General features: G+C 38.8%; 1 protein-coding gene across 1 annotated transcript; it reads right to left on the bottom strand.

Moving 5' to 3' along the window:
• Positions 1–3,636: 3,636 nt before the first annotated feature.
• Positions 3,637–22,811, bottom strand: nagpa (N-acetylglucosamine-1-phosphodiester alpha-N-acetylglucosaminidase). The gene is made up of 12 exons (XM_037676786.1): positions 22,623–22,811; positions 19,765–19,979; positions 19,103–19,370; positions 17,426–17,565; positions 13,198–13,306; positions 10,715–10,843; positions 10,377–10,582; positions 9,941–9,988; positions 8,149–8,277; positions 7,489–7,620; positions 6,461–6,542; positions 3,637–3,954 (listed from the first exon to the last, which is right to left on the bottom strand). Exons 1-12 carry the CDS (start codon positions 22,703–22,705, stop codon positions 3,693–3,695), a joined length of 1,803 nt encoding a protein of 600 aa, XP_037532714.1. The 5' UTR covers positions 22,706–22,811; the 3' UTR covers positions 3,637–3,692.
• Positions 22,812–23,169: the final 358 nt, after the last annotated feature.

Raw genomic sequence — 23,169 nt, 5'->3', positions numbered from 1 at the left:
ACAAGATATTTAAAGGTGGCACCATTATTATATACTAAAATACTGTTTGACACAACTCCAAGTCTGTACAAGCACTGAACCCGGTGAACTTCCTGTGTTGATGTTGTGCCAGAAAAAAAATACCTCGGGGGTTTTATTTAAAAAAAGAGAGCAGTTAGAAAAACATGTCTAAGAATGGCACATCTCTGAATTTCAAATAATAAAAAAAAACAATCATCCAAGATCAGAATAACTGAATAAACATATAAAAAAACGGTTCTTACAACAATATTAATATTCAGAGCTGCTTTGAATAAGTATTTATTTCCACTGATACACTGAACACATTCAGCAGAAAAGTGTTCAGTCTATTTCTGTTTTTACTGATGCTGTAAAAATGACAGACTTCAGTACATAATGTACCTGCAGCAGTTTATTTTTGACAAATAACTGCGTGTTGAATGGCTTTGACAAAAGCTCCCAGATGTCGACAGCTCGTGTGAAAAACGTGACCCGTTTATTTGAGCTGCAGGCCAATATGGTAGTACTATACGCTGAATATTTTAACAGAACATGTCAGCAAAAAAAAAAGAATTGTGGTCAGTGTTTTGTCATACATGGAAGTTTTGAAACTCTAAACACTTATTTAGGAAATCAAAAATCCAACAGTGCCTTTTTATCTCCAGTTTGAATGCACAAGTGGCCAAACAAATAAATGCACTATATACCAGGGCTGTTCAACTAAACTGCTCAGAGGGCCACAGTTTCTGAAAACCAGCAGCTCAGGGGCCGGGCATCCAGATGTTAAAGTCATTCTGTAAATAAACCAAGTAATACCAAGTATTATTGATCCGTTACCTTTTAAATTAGTTTTATTGCATTGAACCATAAATGCAATAAACAGAGCCCAAAACCCAGAACGCAAACAACAAAATTATTTAAAGAACTCATTGGTGGGCCGGACTGAAGTCACCCATGGGCCGGAAATGGCCCGCAGGCCGCCAGTTGAATAGCCCTGCTATATGCTATGCCATGTCTCCCATTCCTCTGTAAACAAATATTGGTATAAGGTCCTTCAAGCATTTTAGTAACAGCATATTCAGTGTAAAATATACAAACTTAAAGTGGAACTATAAAAAGCTGCCTCTAGTTCTAAATGTGCAGCTTGTGGTCCAGGTCTGGGATCAGGTAAATGCCTCAGTGAACCGTCACTTGACAAAAATAACCCTAAAGTTGCAGCAAGCTGTGGATGAACCCTCAGCTGACACACAGACGGTGTTTGTGTCTCAGAGGGTGTGGCTGCGTGCAATTCTTCTAGTGACAATGCTGATGTAGATAAAGGGCAAAAAAAGAAATGTTTTTACGAAATGAGTACTTCTGTGAGCCGAGAGACACGTGACCTCAGCATGGCCTGCTGTAGTCTTTCCTGCAGTGTTCGACAGAATCGTGAATATGCCTTGCACATGGTAAAAAAACAAATCTGACCATATTTATGTAACAACTCACAAGCTTTGACCGCGTCAGATCCTCTTGGAAAAAAACAACAAAAAAAAACGCACAAATGAACCACAAGTATGGAGATGCAGTCATGGTTCACTTGTGTTTCTCAAGTGTGAAATTAGACAACTGTAAGAAATATTTTCAAAATGTCTTTTTTAACTCTAAAGATTAAACATTCTCAGTCAAGTAAAACAAGCCATCTCCTCTGGTACCCCACAAAAAGACCCAAACTTTGTTTTGCGTCACTGCTGGCGATGATATAATATGAAAAATGTGTGATTAATGTTTACATTATTGTCTTGGAGAGCCATAAAAAAAATAAATAAATAAAATAAAAAAATCAAGCAGGCATTCTTTTGTTCCAAAAAAACCCTGAAAATAAACCGGTTAATATCAGGAAAGTTATGTAAAGTCCAAAAAAAGGCCAAGTAAACAAACAATCTAGTAAACCAAAGAGAGATTCCATAACTCTTGACAGTTAAATTTGTTTTGTCTTTACAGCAGATTTCTGCTGGTATAAAGATTTATAAATTCCTTAAATTAAGTTAATTAAAGCAATCGTATTTAGAAGCTAAAACTAAATCATTAGCAGCAAAAACAATTGTGCTTTTTAAATTTACTATTATGTTTGGATTTGAACAAGACGGTGGTGTGCCTAGTTAATTCATGTTCACACATGGAGATGGAAAAAAATACAGAAACTTCTTCAAAAGCAGATTATTTGCTTTGAAAAATGAAAGTTTAGCAGATTAAATAGCAAAAACAAAGACTTTTATTCTCTAATCTGTACTACAATCAATTCAGCTCTGGCTGAGTCCGTTTCTATTTTCTGGCTTCACAGTTTTAAACACCGATGTGTTTCAGTAGCTTTGTCTAATAAAGTTTGTACAAAATATAAAACCTTACTCAGTTTACAGACAAAAAAATAATAAGAATCAGATTTGTTAACATGGCCTCTAACCAGATAACAGAATTTAGTTATCGGGTTTTCTTGGTACTGTAGTGGTACATAATTATTTTATTACTCTTTAACTAATCAACACAAATCTAACCTGCAGTTACTTTAAAAAAAAAGTTACGCTCAGATTTGACTTGACTTTTAGAAAATTTGCTGGCTATTTTTTTTAATACTTGTGCGAGACAATTGTCACTAAAACTGACTTTAAAAACTCCAAAAATCTTCCAAGACTTATAAACACCACTTGGGAATGCACGATATTGGATTTTTGGCCGATATGCTAAAACTTATTTGTCCGATAACCGATACCAATACAGATATTTTTTCTCTAGACCTACTTACAGAGACTACATGGCTTTCTCTGCTGTGGAATTAAAATACATTATTCTGCATGGTCTTTGTCAACTTGGCCTGTTATCAATTACAAATGCCAAAAAGGGGCTGAAAATGATGTAACACTAGACAAATATATATATATATATATATATATATATATATATATATATATATATATATAAAAAAACAGCGCCTTTTGTATCAGTGAGCTATTTTGATGGAATGGGCGATGTCCAATATTTTACTTTATCGCTAATACCATGCTGATAATAATAATCGTGCATCCCTAAATGCCAAATATATCCAGTAAAATATCAATTGTATTATTTCAACTTTATTTATGTATCAAACAGAGTCATATCCATTGCTTTAAATCACTGCTGGTAGCCATTTTCCAACATATTAAATTGTGTTGCTGATGAAATCCTGTCAGTTGGTCAGTAAATAGACTGTTGGCAGAGCACCATAAAGTACCACAGTAATTTACTGCGTTACTATGGAGATCTAACCCAGACTGCTGAGTAAACATAAAAGGAGGCTGGAGAACCCACTGACATGACTTTCTGTTACAGGTTAGGGTTCACAGCTCATCAGTCCAAACGTCTGAAAACATCATCATACCTGAAGAAGGAGTGGACCCGAAAGGTTACTGACAAAATAAAAGGTTCGATTACTTGATCGGTTTGTCTTCAAAATGCAACGACCCAGAACAAAACCCACGAGCAAACTCCTGAAAAGCTTCAAAAAGCCTCTGGAAAGGGCTGTTCGATCTCAGGTGCCTTGCCTGGTTTCAAGTTCTGCAAAACTTTGGTTAAAAAGTTGTAAAAGTTAAAGAATAAATAAACCAGAAGGTGACGTTGGCTTCGGTGTGTGCCTTTGTGCAAAAACGGTGTTCTCCCTCTTTAGGTCTTCCTCGCAGCTATAACTTCCCTGATCGAGGTGGGGACCAAACTTCTTCCTGAGAGTCAGAATCTTCCAGTCCAAAACTCTCCCTCACAGATATTTCAGCATCTCCGGCACGTGAATCGGCTCCGTTGATGTTGCCCAAAGGTATGTAGGAATAATCCTGACGCCGAGAGAAGCGGGACGCTCCTGAGCTGCGACACAACTGAACGACGTGAACGATCAGGCTAAAAATCAGAAGCGCAGCCAGGACTACAGCGATGATCAGCCACGATCGCCTGAGGAAAAGAAGAGTTCAAATCAGTTTGACAACACGGCACCTTGGTAAGTGAAACTAATAAAGAGAATGATGGATTTTTTTTTTTTTAAAGAAAGGAACTGTACTTAAAGGTTTTAAGAAAATATCTTACTGAGCTGCAGCTGCAGCTGCTGATAACTAATCGGAGAACAGCATTCTTACGAGTCTCCAGAGTGGCTTGTGATGCGTCAAAGAGACTCTCAGTTTTGTCACTTCAATTACGAACAAGTTCAAAAACTTTGGGTGACAAATTTTCTTTCCAAATAGTGACAAAACTGTGATGGGCACCTACAACCCATCAAAGAACACTTAAGTTGTATTGACGCCTGAAAGAAAGAGAGCTCTCCTTTGACAAAATTCATGCCCAGAACTAAAAACTGTGATTTGACTTTCGGCTGCTCCCTTCTTCAGGGGTCGCCACAGCGAACTAAGTCGCACGAAAACTTGACATTTATTTTTACGCCGGATGTCCTTCCTGATGCAACCACAAATCCCCGAGCTCCGTGTGGAGCAGGTATCTAGGGCGCCCGGGGGAGCAGATAGTGGGGGTTAAAGGCCTTGCTCAAGGGCCCAGAGCGGGGCAATTGAGGGTGGAGGCAGGTGTGGGTGCTTTGCCTATCCCACTGGGACTTAAGGTCCTGATTTCTTTGTAACAACTGTCTAATTCAGGGGTGGTTCTCGGTAGGGATGCACCGATCCACTTTTTTCACTTACGATCCGATACCTGGGTTACCGTATGGGCCGATACCGATCCGATCTGGTCCAGATAAACGGTGCTGAATTACCAAAAATGGCTAAATCATGTCATCTGGACCCGTTTCTGAAACAGGTCCAGATGACATGATTTAGCCAGTTTTGTTGTCTACCTGGATGATTGAACTTACAAACCCAGTGCTGAATTAACTTAGAAAGAAAAGACCTGCAGAAAGAAAATCTTTGCAGAAAGTGGTGAAGGCTGCACAGAAGACTGTTGGAGTCAGCCTCCCCACCATCACAGACATTTACACCTCCAGATGCAGGAAGAGAGACACCTGCATCATGAAGGACCCCACTCAGCCAGCACACACACTTTTTGCCCCGCTCCCCTCAGGAAGGAGGTTGAGGAGATTAAGTGTAGAACCACTAGACTGAGGAACAGCTTCTACCCTGAGGCTGCTAGACTCATGAATCTCTAACCAGGATAATCACTGTGAAAAAAAATCACATCATGTTGCTGCTGATCTGTTTCAATGTTGATGTGTTCATGCGTGCTCATCTGCTCACACAGACTCATGTTCATGTTTGTGCTGATGTTCAACGTGATGTTTTTATGCTATTAGTGCTTAGTGCTTAGTTAGTTGATGTTTTTCTTAGCTCATATCTTAGATGTTATCATTGTTTTTCTTTTACATTTTATTGGTGGATATAACTGGGACCCTGTGCACATGATTTCGTTCCACCACATGTACCACATGAGGTCCGAATGACAATAAAGAATCTCTGACTCTGATGTACTGAATTGCAAATTTATTGAAAACTCTGCACCATAACAGCACACTTAAACACCAAGAGCTTCACAAGCTTGGTTAGACATGTAAGAACAACACAACATCAATTTGTTCAGTCAGTACGCTAGCACATGACATCAGTCAGAGCACAAAGCATAGAATTAGAGTGAACAGATCTGCCCAGTCCTGGATCAGTCACATTGTCACTGATACCCGATCCAGAAGTTTTTCGATATCGGTACAGAGAGCGATGTTGGTATCGGAGCATCTCTAGTTCTTGGGAGTCTTTCCTGCATGTTTTAGAACGTGGGAGCAGGGAAACAAGTAAAACATGCAGGGCAGTGGCCCTCGAGGACCAGGATTGGACAACCCTGGTCTAATTGCTTCATCATGAATGAGTTAGTGCTGAAAGCTGAAAATAATGGGTAAGTGTTGTAGCTGAAACGCTGAGACAAGAAAGCACAGCATGGTGGCTTATGTAAAGATTAAATGCTAAATAAAAATCCCAGGACATTGAGACAGTTCTGAACAGCGGATTAAAGACGAGTGTAAACTTTTTTTTACAGTTCCATGTTTATCAAGAACAGTCGTCACACAAGGAGGCCTGCCTTTACTGGAGCTGCTGTGTGAGGAAAAAAGGCAGCTTGACCTGGCATCGAACACATGCCTTCAAATCCAAAACAACATTGGATATACTTTTTATTTATTTTCACACTGACACACTGTGCTCTAAAGTTAAACTTTTAGGTCACACTAAAAGAAAATATTTGTTTAAATGGATAAAGGTCAAACAGTTTGATGAACCCATTTAGCTGGCAGATGACATTTTATACTTTATAACCTTCAGAAATACGTTCACGTAAGGCAAATGTTACCAATACGTTGCCGTTTCTTTTCCTGTCTTTATTTTTAAATGACTGTTTTGTTCCTACACATCCATCAAGAAAGGACAACAAGGATGAAAGGTCAGAGGTGAAAATGAGACATGTGATCACTTACTCAGTCAAATAAAGTGTCTCTCTGTTAGCCTCTTCCTCTCGTCTCCAGGATGTAAATATTTGTCTGGCCAGACAGTGTCCAGCTGTAGAGAAAGGAAGAATAAGAGAATAAACAATTACCTCCAAAATAATTTTATCCACCTTTACCTTTAGTTAATCTGTCTTTTACATATTCACACTGTAAATACATTTAAACTGTTTTGTTTTGTACAGGAGCAAACTATCAGCCTTTGTCATTATTTATCCTTTTATGCAAAAAAAAAAAAAAAAATATATATATATTTTTTTTAAAGATTAAAAGAAATACTTAAGAAAATCTAAATGCAAAGTTATAAACCACTGCGATGACAGAAATAAATATATCTACTGCGTAAAGTATCCAGCGAGACGTATCAAACAGGTTTTTGTAATCCGTCATCGTTCCTGGATTGGAACTCACAGTTCGTGTTTCATCAAAAAGTTACTTTTAAAAGTACACCCAGTTACATGTTTTTAGCAGATACTATTTACAGTGCACTCGTGTATAACTAGCCGCTATCAAGTAAAATACTTAAAACATACTTTTTAAAAATGTCAATGTTTTATATTTGTTTGAAAGAAATAACCTTATTTTTAATTATGAGTTGCACTGATCTGTTTGTTTTATGTTTACGTGTATCCAAGTTGGTCTGAATTATAGATTTTAAGCAGTTGCATTTAATCTCAAGTATGCATTTGTATTCTTCTTTTCTGTCTTCGTCCTGGTTTATGTCCACTTTTCTAAAAAGGTCTCAATCAGAGATTAACAAAGAGAATTGTCTTTACTTCAAACAGTCATTTAAAATCCTCATCAGGGCACATATAAAACACTTTGTTAAAAAAATTGAAATGTACACATTTAGCGTAAACTAATTAAATCCAGCTTTGCCGTTTGGCGACCCAAACAAGAACAAATGAGAAAAATAAATAACATTTATTAATTTCTTTCATCAACCATGTACTTGTGGTTTCTGTGTCTGAGAATGTTAAAGTTGAAAAACATGCTTTTACCCGTTTGTAAGGTGTAATTGGTCTCTCCTCCCAAAGTGGTGTTACAGCTTCCTGTCTGCGGGTCACACGGACACGAGTCGTCACATTGGCACTCCTGAGCGCAGGACAGACCGAACCAACCCAGAGGACACACTGATGAAAAGAAAGGAGAGAAACAAATTTTAGTAACAAAATATTTTGCTGATTTTATCATGAATATATAGAAACAACAGAGAAATAACGGCTAAATGATTAAATACGAAAGTTAAACGTAGGATTTTGAAGATATTTCAAACAATAAGGGTGCTTGCGTTTTAACTTTAATATTTTATTTCAACTTCCAGCATATTATTTTAATGTACAGAACATTCACTTGCTGCCCCGTACATCCGACACCCTGCAGGTGTAATATTCAGCAGTTTACACTTCAGCTGTCAAAGTTGTTATTTTATGGTTAAGACAACCAGGGTTATACAAATTAACACTATAAAATAGCAGCAGGTGAGACGAGAGAGGAGAATGAATTTTAAATCACTATAAAACATGTTTGCTGGAAAACAACTCTGCGTGTTCGAAGCCTTTTTAAAAACAGCAGGACTCTTGTCTCCTGCTGAAGGTTGTCAGGATAAAAATTTGGTGTGAAGCGAGAGGCCCAACAGTCACAGTGTAACACAGCTGTACCTTGTTTGCACGTTTCACCATGGAAACCAGGAGGGCAGGTGCAACGCCCGTGGACAGGGTCACAGGAACCGCCGTTAGCGCAGGAGCATGTTTGGTTGCAGCCGTCGCCATAGTAACCAGGGAGGCACTCTGAAGAAGAAACAAAGCATGTCATGAATAAAAACATTTAATTTTTGTGACCGACTTGCATTAAAAAACAAACAAAACCGCAGGCTATGCTAACTAAACAGCACCTGAATATCAGCCTCATATAATACTGAACAACTTTTTTGTCAAAAAATAAATAAACTAAGAAAAATATATCAAGAATTTATTGTAGATTTGCCTAAATTCATAAATTAATAGCCTGTAGGTCAGAGGTGCCCACACTTTTTCAGCATGCAAGCTATTTTTAAAATAAAGTCAAAGTGATCTACCTACTATAAAGACCTTGCTTACACAAGAACAACCTCTGGAAACAGTGTTTTATTAGTGGGTAATGAACAAAAACTAGCAGATTTACATGAAAACGCTGTAGTTTCCATGTTAGTTGGGTTGCCAGATAAATTAAACTACAGTACTGTGGCTTTAAAATTATAGTATTTTGACCTAAACTGTCATATGTGTTGTGTAAGCATGTTATAAGATGAGGTGTGCGTTGTGTTTGTTGATATGTGCACAGAAAAGGAGCGGTAAGTAAGACATTTCAAATTTATCTGGCAACCCTGGCAGGGCTCAGCTGCATTCATTGCACATGCAGCGTCTGTATCACAGTTACATCCAAACTAGTGAACACTAACATCTCTTTGGGACTTGATTTTATTAGTTTTGCTCCTACAAGCTGAAAAAGGGTGAGTAACATTAAAAACATTCTGCTCTCTGTCATTTATTATAACTGTTGTTAGTGCAGAAAACTTTGGACTGCAGCCGCCTGTAGTGCACATGTGCGACTTCACTAGCGGAGCATTTTACACCTCCATGGAGGGTTCCCCTAAAAATGTCCACTCGGAGACCTGGATTCAGAAACCTTCGGTTTCAGAGAGAACGAGGGCTGTTGTCTATAAATGAACGGCCGAACGTTTCACGTCAAATTAACGGGGTCTCAGACTGGCTGCCCTGTCTGTCAATCAAGTAACAAGTTTCATAGTGAGTATGGATGAAAGGCTGACGTCTATTGTTTTAATGCCACGCGATCTACGCGCAACACATTTGCGATCGACCAGTAGATCACGATCGATGTATTGGGCACCTTTGCTGTAGGTACATAAAATCGTCATTGCACTAACTTTTATTTTCCTTTTTCTATCAATTTGTGACAAGATTCTTTAAGCATGCAACTACAGGTTACAAAAAATAAATAAATAAAAAGCGAGTGCTTCACAAGACTAATTAGAGACGAGGAAAAATGGAGACCTTTAGTGTTTAGGCTCATCTCAGTTGCTTAGATTTTTTTTTCTTACAATTTGATTTAAAACCATTGTTTATAAGGAGTAATTTTACCTGTCACAAAATGATTAACTCCAATAAATATGTGTTCAAAGAAGAAACTACTCTTTCATTTGTAAAACTTTCTGTATAGAAGTTAACAAAAAAAAAAAATATCTCAACTGGAATAATTGATTTGAGACTTAATATGGTCAGTAATTAGCTGGTATGAATAGCAACTCAGCCTTAAGTGTGAGTCAGGATTTAGTGAGAATTAATGAGATTCTTCACATGAATTATTAAAAAAAAACTGACATGCTTGGATGCATGTAGGCATGCGTCTACTGTACAGTCCAGTTTATGCAACAATATGATGCTTGTTCTTTACCTTGACTGCAGTTCTTCCCCCTCCATCCAGCATCACATATACATCCATCTGAAACCCACAAAAGTCAAATGAAACGAGTAAAACACATAATATAAACTGAACAGGACGATGTGAGGAAGAACTGTGTCTGCACACAAAAAAGACTGTAAAGGCGGCATCATTAACTCTTTCCATTTAAGCAACTTGAACATGTTATTAAAATGCAAACCAAGCAAGGTGACAGCTGCAGAGACTTTCACAGGTTTTCAGTTGTGATTTTCAGAGCGACTTTATTAGATGCGTTTCCTGAATGACAGTGAGGTGTCATTTTCATAATATATTAAATATAAAGTTGATTTTGTCGACCTTCATTTCATGACTCATTTGTCAACAGAGTCCAAGATTTATATTTTGCATTTTACCGTTGGGAGTTTTCCTCAACGTTGTCCACACCTACCCTCAGAGCAGACACCATGAGATCCGCAGGCGGGGGGTTGACAGAAAAGAGAGTCACAGGCGACCCCCCGCCAGCCCTTCTGACACAGACACTTTCCGTTCACACATTGGCCGTGCCCGCTGCAGTTTGATGGCTGGCATCGTCGCTTATGAACACAGAGAACAGTAGAGACTTCTCGGCTACAGCGCCACTTGCTGTCTGATTTGCTGGGAGGGGGAAACAAAGGGGTGAAAGGTGACAATAAAAAAAACATTAACCATATATAAAAGCAATCAAACAAAACACCAGAATGTCGTGATACAGAACAATAACGTTGCATGAGGGATTTAGTTGCTCACCAGTGATCAGATGGGTAGCTGGCCAATGAGCCATTAACCACGAATGTGGAAGACCCGCCTCCATCCAAATTAATGGCATTGACCAATCTGTTCTTTTTCAGAAACTCCGCCAACTCCCAAAGATTCATACTGTGGAGGCAGAACATGAAAACGTGACAGCAGTTTAGAAAAGAGTTACGAGAGAGCACAGAGCCCCCACCAAACACTGCTGTGATCACAGAGAGAGCACAGAGCCCCCACCAAACACCGCTGTGATCACAGACAAGTTAAAACAGTTTTATGGTTGTTAAAGCTGTTAATGTTGTCACTATAGGGCGGCACAGTGGCTCAGTTGGTATAACTGTTGACTCTCAGAGAGGTCACAGGATCGAATCCTGACTGGGGCCTTTCTGGGTGGAGTTTGCATGTTCTCGCATGCATGCGTGAGTTACCTCCGGGTACTCCGGTTTCCTCCCACAGACCAAAAACATGCATGTTAGACTGACTGATAACTCTAAATTGTCCCTAGGTGTGAGTGAGAGAGAATGGTTGTTTGTCTCATTTGTCTCTATGTGGCCCTGTGATGGACTGGAGACCTGATGGATGGATTGATGTTGCCATTATAACCTTGTTCATTAGGAATATTAACAATTATTTAATACTTAAACCATAGCAGTGTTTCCACTTTCATTACACAAGCAAGGTGCCCCTCCCGGTCAACAGAACCGAGCGCCCTGCCTACCGACCCCCTGTCAACAAATACCAGCACTGATGTAGTGCTCGCTACGATGACATGCTAGCTAAAAAGCTATGACTATGGAGGTAGCGCTCCGTCGCCCTCATGCTGAGCCGTATCAAACCCCATCCCGCGTTCGAAAACTGACGGTACAAACAGAGCTACACAGACGTGTCTTCGTCTCCCCCCCCAACCCCACCGTCGACAAAGATCACAGAAGATACGAGTGCCCTGCCAACTAGGGGAAACACTGCATAGTCACAGCAGTTGCCTCTGTTTAATTGTGAATTAAGATGAAAACTTGGTGAGCCCTTGGTAAAGATGACTCACTGGTCTTAAGTCCCTGCTGCTTCTTCAAAACAAGTGTAAATAGTTCACTATCTACAGCAGCTAAGACACTTACTACTCATAAGTAGTAAATAACTTAAAATAACTATCCTTCAAAGTAATCAACAACATCTGAGTTGAGTAGATCTACTTTGTGAGAATCAAGTCACTCCAGCAGCTGCCAATACCTGGCAACTTAAAGGTCCAAGTTATTTTCTACGAGACAGAAGGTCGGTCACACTCTTGAGTTCGACCCGACTTCTACATGCTTTATTGACTAGCTGATGTACTGATATTGACAGAAGATACGCAGAAGGCAGCTGATATGCTCAGTCATGTCATAGTGTGGGGCTATTCATAGTCGGATCATTAACAACGACTCATTCATCTCTCGAGTCGCTGCAGGATATCAGGGACATTATTCAAGACTAAAAGGAAAGTCAGATCAATACAATTGATTGGTGGAATTATCTTAAGTGGACTGAGGCGACAAGCCTTCGATATTAGTTCATCCAGTGAAACTGGTCTTTCAGGGGTTAAAATTAGCCTAACCTGCATCTGTTTACCACATTCAGGTCCAACAGCATCAAATACAAATCAAAAATTCATGTTTAGCATCTACTGAACATTTTATTTTCCCAGCAGTGAATAAAAAGGGGTTTGTGGAAACACAGTTTTATTTAATTACTAGTTTTTTTTTATTATCTTTAAACAAAGTCCAAACAAGATTAAAAGCACAAACAACTGGACTTCTGTAGCTGAAGACGTTTCTCTTCTCATCCGAGGAGCTTTCTCACTTCAAAGAAACAAGGAGTGTGGGATTTAGACAAAGATAACGTTTACCTCGTCACAACAGAATTTCTAAAAGCAAACACCCACATTAAACAGAACTGTGTGTTAAGATAAATACGCCCGAGTTTCTGTTTTACCAAGTATTCTGTTGTGCATGTGCAAAAGCAGTCTTTTTCAGTCTGTTCTGTGTTTCAGCAGTGACGTGACTGTGTGGCGTCCTGAAAGGGAGTAAAGCTGGAATGAGATGCTTAGTTGGAGAAAAGAATAAAGTAGAATTATTTTTTTAATTTCAGAAGCCGACATGTAAAAAAAAACAACAGGTGTTTAATCAATTTAGAACTAGGTTATATAGACAAATGCCATTTATTGAAAAATTAAAACCATTTAGAAAACTGGTTAAAAAAAAGGATCAAAAACTTTACACGTTTATGTAACACGACATGTCAAAACTGCATGCGGCTTGTTTTGTTTGTCCGGCTTTGGCTTGTTATCTTATCGCACTGTGTATCTGCTGCTTCTGCTCTCCCTACAGTTAAGCTTGACATCTCAATGTGCAATAAATAAAAAACCTCTGGGATCAACTAAATATTTCTGACTAGTCACATGTTTAGAAAAGAGAAATCAGTCTTGAGCACGATTGTTTTCTTACCCTCTTATTCCCGTTTGTCCATCAATTTGGAACAAGATCAGATTTCCATCTGCATCGTGTCCCACTGCAGTTCTGGCTGACACCACGTTTGCAAAATACTGCAATGATCCTGTAAAATATCAATAAAATGACCAGTTTTAGGGAGTATTATTGGAAAAAACGCCCCAACAAACTAGACTACAAGTAGTGGCATCTCATTGAACTGCTACTATTGTTTACTAGTGGGTTACTCAAAATTGAAAAAAAAAAATAAAATAGTTAATTTTCCACTACAGTCTCACTAAACAGTTTGTGACCAAATGACAAGTAAACCATGCAGCTGTTTGAACGGCAGATTTTTGAAAACCATGGCCTAATGTATTTTGGAGTACACAGCTTGCAAAACTGCATTCTTGGCCAGCCATGCACGTTATTGTGTCCACCTCTGCCCACATCAGCTCATTTTGTACCCAGCTTGGCAGCCGCCCACATGTTTTTAATTTGATCTACTGGAGTACACTTTTCAAATGAGCACATGCAGATTGGGACCAGTTTTTCAATCGTTATTCATCATCAACATGGTTTTTAGATGGACATTTGCCTCAAATGTTTCCCGTCAGAGCAGAGCACTGTATTTTGCGCTCTGGAGACAGGTTGGAGATGCCCAGGACAACTCGTGTAAAAGTTGGAGACGCCACAAATAACGATAGAAAAGTTGTTGCACAAATTTTTCCAACGTGTTCAAACCTCAAGTGACAGGACCGTACCTCTGCGACTCACGTGAGAAAGTCCAGAACCACTGCAAACATTATGAGACACTCTGGAGGCTCCCTGACTAATATTTACCAAGACGTTGCAGCTCAGTGAAATACTTGATTAAAACAACGGTTCTCTCACCTTCTTTCTATGTTAATAAATCAATATTACAAAAACAATACAAAAATACATTTTAATGTGATTTAATTAGTCATAATTAATAATAATAGGAATAATAGAATAATATAGTTGAAGTGACCAGAATCACCTAGACCTAATATGTTCTCATCTTAATGAGATGTTTGAAATATTCTAAATAGAACATATACAGTTTATTTCCATTATCAATAGTCCCTTTCAAGGCAGGACCTTCTTGTTGTTACACATTCATGTTCCTTTTTATATGTACAAAAGCAAACAGCGAGTGGTGGATGTGATATGGCACTGATACATAGCTGAGCTACAAGTGACCAGACTCTGGTCACTGTGTAGTTTTGATGCCGTTGGACTTGACTGCTGCCTTCGACACAGTGGATCATCAGATCCCCCTGTCTCGTCTGGAGAACTGGGTGGGCATTCAGGGTCCTGCTCTACAGTGGTTTAGATCTTATTTAACACAGAGAAGCTTCTGTTTGCGTATAGGTGCTGTGGAGTCCTCTGTAGCACCTCAAACATGTGGAGTACCTCAGGGATCTATTCTTGGCCCCCTTCTGTTTTCCCTTTATTTGCTCCCTCTGGGATATTCTCTCTGGAAACATGGCATTACTTTCATTTACAGTATATGCTGATGACAGCCAAATTTATGTGCCATTAAAACAAGATAAACAGTACTCTGTGAACCAGCTCCTGGAATATATGGCAGGAGTCAGAGCATAGATGTCACAGAACTTTTTTTTTTTACATTTTAAAGTGAAAAAGACCAAGGTCTTGTTGTTTAAGCCCAGTGATGGTTCCAAAGTCCATGCTAATCTGGGTCCTTTAACCAAACATCTGACTGAGACAGCAACTAACCTGGGTGTGAGGCTGGACAATGATTTTAAACTTGATGCACAGATTAAATCAGTGGTCAAGTCCAGCTTTTATCACTTGAGACAACTGGCCAAGGTCAAACCATTTCTGTCACATCATTTTGAGATTTTAATATATGCTTTCATTACAACTCATCTGGACTAGTGTAATTCACTTTATGTTGGTCTGAGCCAGTCATTACCGACTCGACTTCAGCTTGTTCAGAATGCTGCTGCTGCCTTTTAACTGGTACCAGAAAACGAGAGCACACCACCCGTTTTGGAATCACTGCATTGGTTCCCAGTTCATTTCCAGATTAATTTATTTGTTTTCAAAAAGTCTTCATGGTCTCACAGTATCTGTCCGACCTGCTCCAGCTGTACGTTCCCTTGCGCACTCTCAGGTCAGCAGATCAGCTGCTGTTGGTTGTCCCAAAGTCTAACAGGAGGCTGAGAGGTGACCGAGCGTTCTCAGTCGCTGCCTCTAAACTGTGGGATGAGCTGCCTTTACACATCAGACAAGCTGACTCACTTCCTGTTTTTAAATCTTCTCTGAATACACATTTTTTTCTCTCTTTGGCTTTTAACGCAGCTTGAAATGTGGTTTTTACAGTTTTTAAGTTATTTGTTTTATTGTTTTTACTGTTTGATGATTTGGCAGTTCATAAATTTTACAGTATCTGTTGATTTTCTGGTTTTTACGCTTGTATGTGTTGGTGTGGTGGCCAATGGTGTTGTTTTTAAAGTGCTTTATAAATAAAGTTATATTGTATTGTAAGTGAAGTAGTTAGGAGGCTGCATGCCACATTTTCCAGAAAGAGCAGCTCTAATGAAAATATATTGTTACTCACTAAAACCTGCTGAATCAGATTTTAGATTGGTCTTTGCCACTTACCAAAGAGTAGAGGCTTAACAAAGAGAGTATTTATATCTGTAAAAATAAATATACATAGAATTGTTTTGTCAAAATGAAAGATTTACTAAAATGACAAAAAATGTATTCCCTTGCTCGCTGATGCACATTGTATTTATGCATAAATCTCGTTTTATGTAACAAGCAGAGATAAATCTATGTGGAGAAAAAAATCATCTTCATGTTTGTGGTTGTGCCTTTAAGGGCCGATGCTGTTCAGAAATCAATGTGAGCTGTGGGAGGGCCACACACCATCTCTTGACACTGTTAATCAAACACGACAGTGTTGTGTTTTGGTGGAGCGGTGTGTTTACTTCAGGTCATGACGAGTTTCTGTTATACAAACACTGAAGGGCACCAGGCAAGATGCTAAACTGTTTATTTACTTTTATGAGCTGATTCAAAAGATGTCACCCAGCTGAGCTGAGATCAGGGTCACAGATTCTGAGCCGACAGGAAAATATTCAAAAAAGAACAGTCTTGCTAAAATATCTGATGAAGCTTGCAATTATTGACAGAACAAAATCCTTCAGATGCGTCTGAAAGAAAACTGGTTTCAGCTTGTTGCCTCCTGATAACTGTGTGCAGCAGGTCTGTCACGATAACAAATTTTGCTGGACGATTAATTGTCTCAGAAATTATTGTGATAAACGATAATATTGTTTGAAATTTCATATTAGTAATTATTGTCAAATTTAAGAAGAAATGTTAAACTTATTTTGAGTGTAGTATCTTTTTGCGACCACCGGATGGCAGTATGAACCAAAGGATGGATAGCGAGGGAGCGAGCAGCGTGACTAAGAAAAATGGGAGGGAGGCCCCTTGACGTGACATGGGCTGTCTCTCCCTTTTTATCGGTTCTCAAAATGGCACACGCTCGGTGTGATTTGAGTTCTTTAGCAGAGCATTTTTCACACAAAGCTTTTAATAAAATATCAGTTAACAAGTTCTCAGCTTCTTTTTGCAGAGAAAAACAACTTTTTACACGAAGGAACGGGTTTCAACTGTGAATTTTGGAGCTTCAACTAGACAGAGGTTTTTTCCCCATTGGTCGACCTGTTAGCTTAGCTTCTCAGCTTAGCTGCTTTTAACAATCCAAAAATGAAATTTTGGATAGTTTCATGGGGGCCGAGATGGTGTAGAGGCAGGGCATCCGGCTCAGGACCTGAAAGTCCCAGGTTCGATCCCCGGTCACCGCATACCCCGTGGTGTCTCTGGGCAGCACAACCTCTCCCTAAAATGCCCCCTGGATTCCTTCAATAACTGCCCACTGCACCACCTGGTGGTGGATGGTTTAAATGCAGAGAATAATTTCGCCATTGTATGGAAACATACAGTGATGACATCATTATTATTATTATTAAAATGAATTTTAAAGAGAAAAGAGGAAGGTAGGGGTCAGTGAAGAACAAAGTTGAGCGTCATCCATTGTCTTCAGTAGAAAGGGAGAGACATGAAGAAACGATAATGTCCATAAATGAAAACGAGGTCGATAATTTTCACTTATGCGATTCATTGATTAATTGATTTATTGTTTATCGCGACAGGCCTAGTGTGCAGGATGAATATGTACCCGTCTCCTGGGTCTTGTTGTACTCGGCCTCCAGACTGAAGTTTATGTATGTCTCACAGTTCCTCAGCAGCCATATGACACCACTGACCAACTGGACAAATGGGTTGGACTGGTCTAAAACGTCTTCCTGTGACAGATACCTGGAAGGACAAAAGAGAAACAACACATTAAGTCAATTTTTAGGACTCTAGACGTAGCTTTTGTTTTGAATATCATTTCAATAAAGAAATGATTTCAGCAACTCCATCACTGGATCTATAGACATATGGTCTAGTATAAACATTACTAATAATTGTTTGCGTTATATTTCAGATTAGTCAAACAAAACCTGGAGGGTCCATTTATTTTTCTGCTGCAACTCAAACTTACTCGAGTGTTTGGATCACAAGTGTTGCATCCTGTAGAAAGTCCTACATTTTCTGACCTAGTTATCAAACCTCTCTCTAGTTTATAAAAAAAGAAAAAAGCTTTCTTTATATGCGTATAAAATATAGCTTTATATCAGTCTAGTAATTAAGCGTTTTGTGTTTCAACTCAATTTTATTTGATTACAGTGGACATTAAATCAAAATAAGTTTATATTTAAAACATAACTATATTAATTGGTTATCCTCCTCCTGACATGTTAACAGTGAAAATGATAAACAACTGGTGCCACCGTGAGTCATGCACACATAAACCTTTCGCCTGAGGATTGTTTTTGAGTTGTTTGTTAAAGTGGACCAGAGGTTAGAGCCTCACAAACAGGAAGCAGCTCAGTTATGGCCGTGGTTGACTTCACACAAAATCTGCGAGGCTGCTGGCAGCCACAAACACGAGAAGAAAGGACATTTTAGAAATGTGATGTCAGGTGCAGACAAGCAGGGAGAGGAAAAGTGTTTGTGAAAAATACAGTTTCTGGCTGCTTAAAGATACAGCCCGACACTAATAACAGCTTTTATAAAGATGGCTTCTGTGGCTTTTAGGTTTACAAACAGGTTGTGGCAGCTTACCGTGGTTACCTCGTCTTTTTTCCTACATGATTTTTTTTTTATGACGGATATAAAAACAGAAGTCTTGTACAGTGCTCTTTTAAATATTAAGTTTAATACGGTTTAATACAGGGCGGCTGTGGATGAGTGGTTAGAGCAGTTGTCCTCCAGTGGGAGAGTTGGGGGTTTGATTCCATCAGCAGTCACATGCTGAAGTGTTCCTGAGCAAGACACTGAACCCCTCACTGCCTCCGATGTGTGTCCCATCCGTGTATGAATGTGATAAAGCTCTGATTAGTCTTTGTATGGATCTAGTAGAGTGCTGTATGAAAATGAGGGCACAGATTGTAGTGTAAAGTGCTTTGAGTATCTTGATCAGATTGAAAGGTGCTATTCAAGTACAGTCCATTTACAATTACTGTTATCTGACAGTACCAACAGTATTTGGTTGCACCTCAGCCTGATCTTTAAAGGCACAGCATATTTAAATCATTATAACAGAGTGCTAACATGAGAGCCCATTTATCCTCAAACTAGTCCCAGTGTTGGTTCAGTGTCAGAACCGAACTTAGAATCATTTATTCCGTTTAATCATTAATATACACACACACACGGTGGTATGTCACAAAAAACGTCTGAATCCACACTAAATGCTTCTTAAAAATCATTGCTTTTTAGTGTCAAATCTTCAAACTAAATGTCTTACCCAAACACTAGAGTGCCGTCCTTCCTGATTCCAAACTGTGCATTTTGCACCCCGCCACTGTCTCGAACCAGCCTGCCATCGCTAACCACGTTTCCCAGACACTCGCCTGAGTTTGTGTTGAAGAAGCCAGCATTTTGGGCGTAGAGACACCCAGCAGACTCAGCTGTTTCCTCCACAGACACTTTACGATTCATCCTGCAGCCATCTGGCCCTCCTGGTTCCAGCACAGACACCGTCCTCAGTGGGTCATGAACCACAGTCATGTGACCTGGAAACAGAGATGCCACAGGGTGAAATGAAGTCTTTTAGGCAACAAAACCCTGTACTCCCCCAATCCAAACCTACAATACAAAAATAAGAACTACTCATTAAAGTACTCTATTTATCAGTTTTTGTCTTGTCTAATCAAATCAGCAGAGTGACGCCTTATTCCTTAAATATGGAATCACAAACTATTAATCATTTTGACAACAGTTAAAGAAGGATCATTATTTCTGAAAAGCCACATTTAATGTCACTTTGAAGAAATTCACAGAGATGAAAGACTGAATGAAGAAACTGCAGACTGAACTTTTTAATAATCTGGTAAAAAAAAAAAAAAAAAATAAATCTGTACTTGCTCAATAAAATTATTGTATATTCCATGGGTCATGACCACGCACCATAAACCCATCTGGTCCCTCCATTGCCATCCTGCACATCTGTGACAAACACCTTGGACTCAGCAACTGGCTGTTCATCGTCACGGCTGGACAGCAGACTCTCATGGGTGCTGTTGCCATAAATGGCGGGCTGACAATCTCTAACGTAGCGGTGGGAGTGGGAAGGGCCGTGTCCGTGGGTATATGGTCGGAGGACGTCATCGTTTGTAGAATGTCTGCAAAGAGGCACAGTGGTATTTTATTACAGCTGAGGAAAACCTCAAAAGCAGCAAGAAGAAATGTCAAAACAACAAGCACGGCCAAGCTTGATCAGGTTGTTTTACTACAGCCATCCATCACTGCTCAGTCATCTTCAGACTCGCAGGAGGCCGGCAACCCCTCTCCAGCGGTCAAAAGGTGAGAGCCAGGGCACATGCTGGACAGGTCACCAGTTCATCATGTCATTGCAGAGAAACACAACACCAACAATTCACTCTCACGCCCCCCCCGAAAGGCAACTTAGAATCCCCAAATAACCTAACATGCATGCTTTTAGACTGGGGGAGGAAACTGGAGTACTCAGAGAAAATTCACCAATGCAAGGGGAGAACATGCAAACTCCACAGAAAATCCCCAGCTGAGATTTAAACCTGTGACCTTCTTACTGTGTGGCCACAGACAAAAAAAAAAAAAAAGACCAGTTAGCTTTAACTACTGTGACGGCTTCTGAACAGCTGGTTAAACAAAACCAGACTTGGAGCTGCACTCTCAATTTTTAAACCATTTTATATTGAAGTAGTAACAACCAAACAAAGAATGTGCAGATAACTAAAGAAATGACATTGCAATGCTGAGAGCCAAAAACGTAGCTAATGAAATAATAAAGTCGAAACAAAAGAACAAATGCTAAATTTAGCAAGACAAAAGCTCAAACCTGCAAAGCAGTAACGCTAAGCCCAATCTAGCAAGTAGAACAAGAAAACAGTAGCTAAAAGCAACGACTAGAAAATACCTCAAAGCTAACAATCACTAAAAGTTAAAACCAGCAGAACAGCAGCTAAAGCTATAATCAAAAGAAGCTAAAAGCTAAATTTATCCAAACAGAAGCCAAATGTTAACACATGCTAAATAGCTAAACGCTAAAAATGAAGTACAGTACCCTATACTGGAGTAGATTTAAAAGAACACAAAGTTTTTTTTTAAGGATTTGAAACGTTCTCACTTCATTTTAATGGAAAAAATAAATAAAGATTGGCATATGAAGAACCAAGTCATAGTTGTAAAGAATAAAAAGAGCGAAACATTTTGATAAACAAAAGGTTAGAACAATGCAAACAGTTCAAAAATGTATAGAAGCAACTATAAAGAAAACCATTGTGTAAATGCTCAGAATTACATTACAATACAGAAAAACATTCAAATTAAAATCCCTCCTTTAACAAACACATATATGACCCACAATGTTTTTTTGTTTTTTTTTACATGTAACTGATTTTATGGACTTGCTACAAGAAGAAAACTGGAACCTCTGTGGTCCCCCATTGGACTTACCATGAATAATGATCAGATTGATGTTTATATGAGCCTCTTTATCCTAAAAATAACTGCTGGGTATGTTTGTTTTGATTGTGGCTGATAACAGAGACATAGAGCAGAAGTTGAGATGAAATCTATCCCGTCAAACGAAGGAATGTGTTAAAAATAAGTTTGTAGAGAACACCATCCGGTACCTTTAACCAGACGGTACTGAAATATTAAAAGCAGTGACGTGTTGGGAAAAGTGCAAAATTCTTGTGTGGATTTAAAATTCAGACAATTGACAAACCTGTACAGAATGATTTAATCTGATCCAAAAACAAGTAAAGAGCAGAATACTTAAAGGTGCTGGCTGAGCGGTTAGAGCAGTCGTCCTCTAATGGGAGAGCTGGGGGGTCAATTCCGCCAGCCGTCACATGCTGAAGTGTCCCTGAGCAAGACACTGAACCCTTCATTGCCTCTGATGTGTGTCCCATTGTTGTATCAGAGTCAGAGAGTCAGAGTCAGAGTTTCTTTATTGTCATTGTCATGTATGAATGTGATCTAAAAGCACTGACAAGTCTTTGTACAGATATAGTAGAGTGCTGTATGAATGGGTAAATTAGGGCACATATGGTAGTGTAAAGAGCTTTGAGTACCATGACAAGATAAAAAGGTGCTATAAAAGTAGAGCCCATTTACCATTTAGTACTAACACTATTTAAAAATATGCATTCAATGCATTTAAAACAACTACAATTAAATTTCTTACCTCTTAAATGGATGGAAGTAGAAGATAAATTTGATTAAATGTTCAAAAAACAATTGTAGTCTGGCTTTCTGTTTCAATATTTTAAAGGTCTGAGTATGTAATTTTAAAATGATTTTTGATACAACACTGCCATCTAGTGTCTAAAACCCCAAACTGAAGACACAAACTCGCATGCCATTTATTTTCTGACAAAATCGAAGGTGAATACTATTTACAGTAGTTTAAAACTTTAATAAGCCTTAAAAAAATCAAACATTTACGTTGTAATGTTGTGCATATGTAATAGTATTTTTCGGTTACTCGTTTTTAAGTTGTAAACTTCAAAAATGTTGATAAGAGCTAGTTAGAAAATTAGCAGCTGTTGCTCAACAACTGGAAAGTAATGTTAGCTTTGGTTTGAGCAGCAGTAACGTTTTTTATTTATTATTTATTCAGAAAACACCGCGGTGTTAGCTTGGGTCAACAAAAGTGTCCACTGCGATAAAAAAAGCGGAACTAAATAATTCTTACTTAGCAAATAGAAAGAAAAAAGAAACTAACCGGGGCTATAAAATTAGCCGTTAGCTCAAACGGAACCTTCGTGCCGTCTTACCGGGTACTTTCGGTCTCGGACGCCCCGACACAGAGCCACAACAGCAGCCACAGATACGCACATTTCACCGCGTCTGCTGCCATATGGAGTAGCCAAGTAACCTGTCAAACTCCACTCTCCAGTTGAACTCCACATCTTCCTGGTAGAGCTTATCGCTGCAAACGTGTTACGTGCAAAGTCAACGCTGCGGGGGGCACTTCCTTTTCGATTTCAAAGTAAAAGCCTCACGGGTAGGTTGCAGTATTATCAGTTTATAAATACATAAACAAAGTTCAAGATCAATATTGAATATACTGATGCTCATATTGTTAAAAGTGGTAGGTCAGACATGAAATTGAAATGCTTTGCTGTGTGGATTTGTTTTAGTTTGGCGCGATTATTTACATATTTAAATGCACTTGAATCAACAATAAACGATGTGCAGTGACTTTTAACTTTGGTATTTGACAATAGTTTTTAGTTATTAAAAAAATAGCACTCTAAAGGTTAAAAAATACAGTTTAGCAAATTCCTAATTTTATTTTGGTAGCAATATGGTTACATTTAT

The sequence above is a fragment of the Nematolebias whitei genome, chromosome 5 (genome assembly GCF_014905685.2).
Source record: "Nematolebias whitei isolate Nwh7 chromosome 5, NemWhi1, whole genome shotgun sequence".
Lineage (NCBI taxonomy): Eukaryota > Metazoa > Chordata > Actinopteri > Cyprinodontiformes > Rivulidae > Nematolebias > Nematolebias whitei.
The sequence above is the reverse complement of the archived record's forward strand: the minus strand, read 5'-3'. Positions and strand labels throughout refer to the sequence as shown.

Coding starts and splice junctions, on each gene's coding strand:
- nagpa (XM_037676786.1), bottom strand. CDS start 22,705: ATGGCAGCAGACGCGGTGAAATGTGCGTATCTGTGGCTGCTGTTGTGG. Junction 13,307..17,425: donor CAACAAGACCCAGGAGACGG/GTACATATTCAT, acceptor GATATTTTACAG/GATCATTGCAGTATTTTGCA. Junction 3,955..6,460: donor GAGACACTTTATTTGACTGA/GTAAGTGATCAC, acceptor TCTTTTCCTCAG/GCGATCGTGGCTGATCATCG.